Here is a 10783-nt window from a genome sequence, read left to right on the forward strand (position 1 = left end):
TTTTTTCATAAAACGCATTTCAATAAACTTAAGTATTTTTCAATGGCTTATGCTATCAGGGTTGCCACTTTACCTGGAAATCTGTTTTTACCTGGAAACCTGATACTTAACAACTAAGGCAAAAAAAACCTGGAATTTGAGAAATTTTTAACCAAAGACTTAGAAAAACATTCAGTTTTTAACAATTTCAGCATGTTAAGTAGTACAATTTTAACTTGACACAAAAAAACTATCATATAAATAAGATTTCAATTAAAATTTTTTAGTTATAATACACATTTTAATTAACTTTATAGTACATATACAATGTTTTTTTATTATTTAACACAGTTTTTTATATTAGACATAACTTTAAACTGAAAATAAACCAAAATACATGTAATTTTAAAAGCCTTGTAGAGATTTGAAAAACCAGGAAAAATTTATAAACATGAGTGGCAACCTTGTACTATTCCAAACAGTTTATTACAATAAATTTAACTTTAAACTAAAGCTAGACTCTAAAATGTGTATTTTTGAAGATTTTTTGAAATCATGTAAAAAATTTAAATAAAAATCAGGTGGCTATTCTCAGGGTTGCCACATAGTCAGGAAAATTCAGGAAATCAGGAAAAACTAAGAAAAATGACAAAAGTCAGGAAAATTCAGGTCAAAATGGGGGGTTTTTGAAAAAATTCAGGAAAAATTCAGGAAAAAAATTTATAAAAACCTCAGATATTGTCAGTTCAAATTTATTTATTTCCTTTTATTTCAAAGCCTTCGATTAGTGAAAAATTAATTAAAAATTCTTTAAAGTCAAACTAAAATTGCAAAATGTTCCTTAAATTTTACAAAATTACTTAATTTTCAATGCCTTTTTTAGTAAAATTATAGTAAAAAGTCAGATAAATCTTGAAAAAAGTCAGGAAAACTTTAGTAAAATGTCAGGAAAAATTCAGGAAAAGTCAGGAAAAAATTCTCAGCTTGACTTGTGGCAACCATGCTATTCTGTAGTAGTTAAGGTAAGTCTCTAATGGTTTTTTTTTCTTGGATTTACAAATAGTTATTAAGTTACACACTGTACACATTACTTTAGCAGTTACATTTTCGTAGGTAACAACCGTTGAAATTATTTTAGATGAAATTCCAGACCAAGAAGATTTACCAACTTTAGATTTTCCACCACCTAAAAAGATGAGGTACCAGAAATCTTGGGAATCTATTTATGAGTTAAAAGGTTTTTTTATCTCTAACAATTTGTAGTATTTAAGAATACACATTTGAATATTTCAATTTTGAATTCAACAACAATTTTTTTTTAATACTGAGCTTTTTTATTAAATATTATAAAGGAAAGTTCTCATGTTTTTATTGAATTAAATTAATTTTTCCATTGTAGTTTTTGAAAAAAAAATAATTTTTAAATAGTTTTTAAAGTATTTTTTGTAATTTTATTTCAATAATACACAAAAAATTTTATCATCTAAAGTCAAAAATTCCAATTCACTTTTTACCTAAAAATTAACATTTTGTTTTAATAATTTAATAATTAACAATACTTTAGCATGACATTTTTTTTACTTTAGTACTAACCTTTGACTACTTTATTTAAATAAATATACTTAAAATACATTTTATAATAACAACACACAAATTAAACTGTTATTTTTATTATAAAATTAAAACCAAAATTTGTTAGTATAAAACAAAGTTCGCTTCATAGACAAAAATTGAATTTCTAATTTTATTATTTAAGTAAAATGGTTCATAGAGGCCATAAGGCGGTGAGATGGGCAAATTATTTATTTACAACAATTTTTTGGTTTTACACCTTACAAATTATCATGATTTTTGTTTGTTAAACAAAAAAAAAATTTTAATTTTTGTCATAAAATACATTTATTTGAATATTAAAAACATTTTTCTGACAAATGGTTTGTGGTAATATCAAGAATTCTTTATAAAATTTTTTAGTATATTGCTTTCAATTACAAAAAGAAAATTTTTATTTACTATTTTATAAATGCTAAGAAGATTAGCTTTGACTGATTTAATTACTAGACAGATCTACTTAGTTTTTTTATTTCAAAAAAGAATTATTTCACTGCATTGATTAAATTTATATATAAATTTTTGATAAAAGTTGTGATATAAATAACAATTTTATTATAAGCAAATTTATTATCCCATTTGTAAGCTTAGATTTATAAGATAGATTTAACTAAAGCTTTTATTAATTGATAATAAATAAATTAAAAAAAAATTGTTATTTATTGATCTTGTAGTGAAACAAAACTTTAAAAAGCACGTTTTAAAAGTAAATACATACTTAATTAGCTCAAGTTGAACTGTGATGCTTACATCAGGCTAGCCACTTTACCTGGAAGCCTATAATTTGTCAAATTAACCCAAAAAAAAAACCAGGAATGTTTGTATTTTTGAAAAAAAATCGGAAAAACTTCAAATTAAAAAAAAACCTGGAAATTTTAACATTTTAAGCATTGTCAGTAGTTAAATTTTCGATTTGACACAAAAATTTATAATATAAATAATATTTTTTTTCTTCATCTAAAAATTTTTTATCTACCAACACATTTATTGTAAGTTTAAAGTATCTTTTTAATGTTGTCATACTGTTTAACACAGTATCTTACTTTGAACCTAATTTTCGACCAAATAAAGATTAAAATTGTGAACTTTTAAAATTCTGTAAGAATTTTGAAATACTTTGAAAAAAATTTGAAAATACAAGGCAACACTATTACATCTATTAAACTGTTTAGTTTATTGTGAAACGTTTTTGTTAAATCATTGAAATCTCAATTGTTCACTTATTAATAAAATAAATATTAGATACACAACTTATTTATAAACAAATATAAATAGTGTTTAATGTTTTATTAGTTATATCTGTTATGTCAACTATGTGTAATGCTGTTTTACTTATTAGATTGGATTGCTCCAACAAATTGTGAAACTAAAGCTTTTTGCAAGTGGTGCAATGTAGAACTACAAGCAAAAAAGAGCAACTTAAAAGTTCATTCTTATTCTGACCGACATAAACGCGCATCTCCAGTCACAAATAACCACAACTCAATAAATCAGTTTAGGATGGAAAAATCTTTTAAACAGCAATTCAACAATTTCCTTAAAGAAAACGTACGCCAGACAGAAGTCCGGTTAGCATAGCAACAAGCTCTTCACGGGAACTTGCAAGCAGGCGAACACCAGATAGATGTCATGAAGACACTTGGGACAGCTCACGAATCAGCAACGCTTAAAAGGAGGAAAGCAAAAATGATTCTGTGCAATACTCTCGCACCAATTTGCAAAAGACTAATCATAACTGATTTTATGGTGAAGCATTGTTCTTTCTATCTGGATGAGAGTACAGATACTGCTGGACAAAGTTTTCTAGGTAAGAAAATAACTTTTAAGCTTTGTTAATTTAATTAAGTTTAAATTTGTTATTTATTTACATACATTCTGTTGAATATAAAAATATTTTAATACTAAAAGCTTATTAAATTTAAATTTCAAACATGAAATAAGCTTTAAACACATTGTTCTTTGTTTTATTTTTTTAATATAGATTAATTCTTGTAACACGTTAGCTGTAAAAGAAAATATTTTGTTATGCAATGAGTTGGACATTTTTAGATTACTCAGATGTAAGTAGGTTTAATGACAGATAAAGGAAAAAGTTTTTATTTTACAGAATTTAATAGGTTAATAAATTAAAATTTACATAAAATTAAAGTTAGAATTACTATGATTTTTTTTTAATAATTATACAGTAAACTCGTTTTAGTAAACTAAGTCAGTTTCATTTCTAACATATATTTGATTTTTGTGTTGACTTTTATTTAATAGTTTAAGAAATATGTCAAAATATTGTTGATTTTATTTTTCTAATAAGGAGAATGATTTAATTATTATAATACTTATTAAACAGCAAAAATTTTAATTAATAAAGAAAATAATGAATAAATTAGCAATTTGTTGCTTTAACGAGCAGGGTTGCCACTTCACCTAGAAACCAGGAAAAACATGGAGTTAAAATTTTAGGCATAAAAATACCTGGAATTTTGTACATAAATCTTTAAAAGACGTTGAAAAACCTGATATTTTCAATAATTTTTACTTGTATAGTAATAAAATTTGGATTTGAATAGAAAATTATACCCTAATTTTCAAAGTTTTTTGTCATCATCAATTTTTTTTTATTAATGAACCATTTATAAAGCAGCTTTAGTGTACCTTTTCCATGTTTTTATACTCTTTAATACAGTTTTAACATTAAACTTAATTATTAATTTTAAACAGACCTTAATATGTGTAATTTTAAAAACTTGGAAGAAATTTAGAAAACCTGGAAAAAATTTTAAAAATACCGAGTGGTTAACCGGAAGCAGTTTATGTTCAAATAATTATAACAGTTTTCCTTTTATATACAGCGGTTGTAATTACAATTAAAGCTATACTTTCTTAAACTTTTGTTCTACTACCTTCAGTTGTTTAACTAGAACAAAGTGGTAGTCCTTTAATTTCACAGATTTTATGTACTTAAAAGTTCGACTATATTTGGTATTTTTTAACTTTCTTAGATATCTATTTAAAAAAGCATGAGTAGTAGTTACCAACAGATAATTTTAAAACATTTATATTTTTTTTTATTCCAAAGTATACAGATTATAAGTTCTTTTCATTCAAAATTTTACAGTTATTAAACTTATAACAAAAAAAATTAGAAAGCTTTATGTTTGAATCACAGGTGTTAGTATTTGTTATCTAAGCAAAATAAAGAAAACTTCAGTATCTACATTTTTACACCTCGAAGACCTTGGAAGAGACAAATCAGCGTTATCTATTGCTAACGCATTCAAAAGAGTCTTAAAGATGTATAATGTTCAGTTAAAAAATGTAGTTTCAATATGTAAGTATATATGAACTGTTACTGTTTTTTTCATTTTTGTATTCTAGTTATGTATTTATTAAATATGTACTACTAACGTGTTTTTAATTTTAAATTTAGATATTAATAGTAAGTTAATTTTTGTTTATTTCAGCTATTCTCTGTGTATTCTTGCTAACTTTTATAAACTAGTTTTAATATCTTACAATGATCTATGTTTATTAATAGACTTAATTTGATTTTATTCAATTGTTTAAGAAAAGTATAAATTCAAGCACAAACTGGTCTTATAATTTAAGAAAAATATTTTTTTTTTAACTTAGTAAATATATTTTTAGGTACAGACGGAGCTGCTTCCATGACAGGAGTTAAGAATGGAGTAGGACAAATTCTGAAAAAAGATATTCCCAGGCTTATAACAATATCCTGTACAAATCATGCTTTGCAAAATGCATGTTTAAATGCAACCAAAGCTACAATACCTAATGAAGTAAGTATTAAAACTATTTTATATAAATTATTAATTCAATTGTTGAATGAGAATTTTAGTAAGCTGCATTTATTCAAGTTACAAAGTTGTTTTTTTATATTTATTTATGATATTTTATTATATTTTAATATGTTGTATTAAAAAAAACCATTGTTGTTGAATAAAAGTGTGTATACTTTTAAATTAAATAAGGTTGAGGAGCTTATTAAGAAAACGTTCAACTACTTCAAGTTATCTAACACAAGAAGAAGTGACTTTGAAAATTTAGGTGTGTGTATGACGGGTGAAATTCCGTTAAAATTTAAAGCCTTAAGCAAAACTAGATGGATATCACACTTTCCATGCATTGAAAGAATTTTATTGAATTGGGAAGTACTCAAAGCTTTTTTTAATGAAGTAGGTATTAAACTATTACTATGAACTTCAAGACGCTTTAATAATTAGAAAAATTACTAGTATAAAACTTAAAACAATCCTGTTTTAAACTATTTAGCATTTTTACAATTATATTTTTACAAATACTTATAAATTTAAAATTCAATCTGCCCTGAAACTTAGTAATCATATGTTTACTAAGGTAACATTTTATTAAATCAAATATATAATCAGAAGATATATAATAAATGTTTAAAAGCACAAATTAATTAACATAGATTTAATAAGAATATATATCTTTTTAAACAAAACTTTCTTTGTTAATGAGCCTTGTTTTATAAGTATTAGTGTTTATTAACTATAATGATGTTTGTTATCGAAATTTTTATTCTTACCTATAACATTTGTTTGTATATTTGCCAGAAAGAAGAAGAAACGATTTACATGCTGAAAGTATTCGAAAAATGCTAAATAGCAATAGATTAAATTTTGTTTTTAAATTTATGGGCAAAATTTTAGAGAAAGTTAGTTTCTAAGACCTATTATCTGCTTAATAATGAATTAACACCCTAAGCACTATAACATAACTGATTTCAATCATTCTAATTTGATTTTAAATGTTTATTTTTAATTACTTATTTTGTAGTCATGCCAAGTTTAGCTGTAAGTATTAAATGTAAAGCAAGACTAAATTTTTACAGTGTAATAATTAATTATTTTTATTCATCAGGTAAATTCTGTTAATATTCTTCTACAAAAAAGTAAAGTAGAACCTTTTAAGTTTGGATTAGCAATAACAAAACTTATACAGCATCTAAAAGACCTCATTTACCAACCAAATTCAAGTAAGCTTAATTTAGATCACAAGGCAACTAAGAATAATTTTTAATTTTAGGCTATTAATAATAAAGTTTCGTTTGATTTTATATCTACAACATTTTGGCGTAAATAAACATTATTTTTTAATTAGTAACGCAAACAAACGTACAATAACGTTCTTATAACAAAACATTACTAACATTTTGTTAAAGGTTTAGTAGATTCAAATTTAGATTGGATTTTATACAGAGTAAACGATTTAAGTAATTATTATCAATATTTTATTTTTTTTATTAAATTAATTGTTAAATTATTATTTTACTATATAAATTAAGTTGTAGTTAGTAAAATTTACATTTTTTTTGTAGCTAACCTTTTGGAAGAACCTATCTTTCATGTAGAAGTAAACGAAGTTTATGCAAATTTATCCATTAGTAAGAAGGCAGAGGTTAAACTAATTAAAATTCACGTTGTTTAGTCAATTGGGTTTATTAACAACTAAACTTAATTGATTTTTTTTAAATATGATTCGTTTAATGAGAATAATTTCTGAAATTGTTTTTACTTTACTTGAAAAAATTTTAAGTCGAAATACAAGTTATTATAATAACTGTGTTTTTTTTTTACATAATCGTTTTTTTTTTTCAGTAAATTCTCATACTTTACTTAAGTAATTTACTTAATGTTGTGTATTACACGTGAAAAAATTTCTGTTAATGACACGCTACGGTTCTAATCTGTAACTAATTTTCCTATAATTCCAACATTTTTATAATTAATTGTTTTAATACAGGTAAAAAATATTTTTCAAAGTTTTGTTGTAGTTTTTATAACTGAATTGGAAAGAAGAATGCTGCAAAATCTTGAATTTATGGCTCAGTATGAAGTTGTAAACGATGTTAGTTGGTATTAAATATATCTTCAAAAAATAAAATAACTTATTTAAATATCATTAAAACTTATAATTTTTTAAAGGCCTTAAATAGACGGATGCCGGATATTGAGAAGTTTTTAGAACATCCAAAAATTAAAAAATTGTTTGAAGGAAACCACAGAGATACTATCTCACTTCAATACAAAAGTTTGCATGGACGTCATCAAACAAGTATCGGTTAGCTAAAGGAAAATAACAATAGTAACCTACTACTTAAATATAAATTAAAATTTTCATTGTTAATGTTAAACAAGTTTTGTAATTTAGTAAACATTGTAAATCTACCGAAAACTAAGTTCTGATAAAATAAAAACATGATTTATTTTTGTAAGAGTACACTTACAATTGATTATGTACATAAAAAGTTATCAGTTTATTCTTAAGAGATAAATCAACAAACGTTAACTTTTGGAGCAGTGTTCGCGTTGAATACCAAGAACTTAAGGAGTTAATGATGAAACTACAAACGATACCTTTTAGTAACGCGCAAATCGAGCGAGACTTTTCCTTGATGAATATCTCGAAAAACAATAGACAATCTAATATGGGCCATATTTTGTTAAACTCCTTAATGATTATTAGGTAAGTAAAAATTTAATGTATTTGGATTTATGTCTTTTTATTTTAACCTATTTATTTCATAGAAATGAAATTTTAATGTGTAATTTAAACTGTAAAGTTTTTAATCATTATTTAGATTATTTAATTTTAGTTAAAGTTGGGTATGCAACTCGATGACCGAGAGGTCTTTTTGTGTACCCCGATCCTTGAAACAAGAAATTTTTGAATTTTGTTTTGTTATTATTCAACAAACCTTATCATTTTGATTTTTACTTTTAAAAAACATATTTTATTATAGGAGACATAAAGGCCCTATTAATAACTTGTTTTTTTTAATGTAATCCAATTAAATTAATATTTTGTATTACAACGATTTGTTTTATATAATTTTTTTTCTTTTATTTTAAATATAAGGGAAGAATAAATGCATAATAAGAATTGAAACATTTTTTTGCTAAATTTATCGGTATATTATCAGTAAAATTCAATAATATATATCACTAGTAAAAGTTACTAAAACTTTTTTAACAAATTTTAGTTTAGGTAGTTTTTTAAATTTTTTATTCTAATTAAAACTATTTGTACAAGGTTAAAAAGCTTGGCGTTTGCTTATTATTTAAATATTATATAGGTTGTTGTCTTTTTAGATAAAGTAAAGTATAGTGTTAATCTGTTTGTTGAATATTTTTATCATAAATATAATATTGGTAAAGTACAAAATTATAACTCAATGTATGGTTTATAAATTACTCTTTTTCATTCAAAGGTTCAATTCAAACATTAGTAATAAAAAATTCCTACAATTACTTTTTACATTCTTAAGCCAATTATTACCCAAAATTATAATAAATTCTTTTTTTCTCAGATCAACCTGCAAAAGAATGGAGTTATGCTGTGACAAATTTCCACTTTCAGATACATTGATAGAAGAAGTTGGTAAGTCTAGTTTGTACAAACCAAGAAGCCAAGATGTCAATGAAATCTTGACAAACGAAGAGTACAGCAAATTTAAACCTTCAAATTTGACAATGTTTGCAGCAAACAATGTAATATAAAATTTCAACAAAATTTTTGCGTGTTAAAAAGCAGTTAATTTAAAAAAAAAAAATGCTTTTCATTTAAAGTCAATTCACTATTTTAAAAACACTTTTACTTGAGTGACTGTTAAAGCATTCATTCTACTGTTTAAATTTGTTGTGACTGTATTTTATTCAAAAATTTCAAATTTGTTTATTTACAAAGTTTTGTACATTAATTGCTAAAATTTCTTAGACTATTTGTACTTTTTTACATATTTTGTAGTAACAATAATAAGTTCAATAATAATCCAACCGTTAATCGCGCTAATTTTTTATCATATGAGTATTATGCTAAATTTCTTTTGCCTAACAAACTTTAATATTTCTCATTTTCTTAGTTTTTATTAAGTATTTTTTAATACTTAAAATTGTTATTTTAAATTTCCGTATTAACTTTTGTATTTTTTAAAATTTTTATATAAAATTTTAGGTTTTTAAACAAAACATTTTTACTTCAATTCAGCTTTTTTTTTAAACAATTTTCTTTATTTACCAATATAGATTTTTTTTTAATTGCCATAACTGCTAGTTATTGCAATACAAATTAGTTTAAGTCATAGTGCTGTAAACTACCCTTATGTTATGCACTTGTTCTTTTATTGATAAACATATAAAATTAATCCAAGCTCTTTATATATATATCAAAAAAGTATGTAGAGTATATAGCTTGTATTAGTATAATATTTTGTAGTGTCGAAGGTTTGTATAATTTTTTTAATTACAATATATCCTAGTTTTTATTTTTTCACAAACTTTGAAACTTGAATTAAATGAATAAACCTAGAAGTACATAAGCAACTTACAAAAATAAATTACTTTTTAGTTAACTATACTTACAAATTAAACATTGAAAATGGTTTAAAACTTAAAGATAAATGAAATAAGTAATACTAGTAACCTTTTAGATTTTTTTTCTCTTAAATAAAGTTTTATTTTATGAAACAAATTAAAGTAGTTTAACATGAATTCCTTTAAATGTACAATTTCAGTCTTTGCTTTATATCATAGTCATTATTATCTAATAAAATATCTTTTCACTAAGTTAACATTTTTAGCTGCGAATATTCTTACTGCAAAAGCTTTAGTATAATTAGATTGTTATTAAACTTATAGCAGAAAATATTTTTAATTTAGTTTAAAAAAGTAAATTAAGCTTAAATCTTTAACAAACCAGTTAAACTGACCTTATTTTTTTTCATTTAATAAAAATTTAAGGTATATAAACAAATAAATTTTTGATAAAAATTTTCATAAGAAAAAAAAATGTTAAAATAAGTAAGTAAATTGTAAATTAAACACTTATGTAGTAAAATTTTGACTTTAAGAAATATAAGACAAGACGTGAAAGTTAGTTAAAACTTAAAAAATTAACATGCATTATTAAAGTTTTAAAATTAAGTGAATTACTCAAGCGTACGATTTTGGCTTATAAATTTCTTTTTTCTTCTAGCTCTCTCACTTTTGCGCTAAAACTTTGCGTCTATTTGTAAAGTTCTTAAATGAAGAGAATAACTCGAGCGCGCTCCAGCGTACCACTCACTTTTCACTTTACTTTCTTTTATTTCTCCAAATTTCTCTCAATTTACTATAGAGCTTTAAAGCGCGTGTTTACAATTAAAACAGCTGTATTT

The 10783-nt window shown here is 23.6% G+C and overlaps 2 protein-coding genes across 2 annotated transcripts; both read left to right on the forward strand.

Moving 5' to 3' along the window:
- Nucleotides 1–889: 889 nt before the first annotated feature.
- Nucleotides 890–3260, forward strand: LOC145832541 (uncharacterized). Its single transcript, XM_082939856.1, has 3 exons — nt 890–1001; nt 1093–1216; nt 3148–3260. Exons 1-3 carry the CDS (start codon nt 921–923, stop codon nt 3258–3260), a joined length of 318 nt encoding a protein of 105 aa, XP_082795982.1. The 5' UTR covers nt 890–920.
- A 2060-nt stretch (nt 3261–5320) lies between these two features.
- LOC145831685 (uncharacterized) lies at nt 5321–9221 on the forward strand. The gene is made up of 7 exons (XM_082938997.1): nt 5321–5384; nt 5577–5780; nt 6490–6604; nt 6947–7026; nt 7554–7689; nt 7899–8094; nt 8939–9221. Exons 2-7 carry the CDS (start codon nt 5661–5663, stop codon nt 9126–9128), a joined length of 837 nt encoding a protein of 278 aa, XP_082795123.1. The 5' UTR covers nt 5321–5384; nt 5577–5660; the 3' UTR covers nt 9129–9221.
- The last annotated feature ends 1562 nt before the right edge of the window (nt 9222–10783 follow it).

The sequence above is a fragment of the Thalia democratica genome, chromosome 3 (genome assembly GCF_965202585.1).
Source record: "Thalia democratica chromosome 3, ktThaDemo2.hap1.1, whole genome shotgun sequence".
NCBI classification, from domain to species: Eukaryota; Metazoa; Chordata; class Thaliacea; order Salpida; family Salpidae; genus Thalia; species Thalia democratica.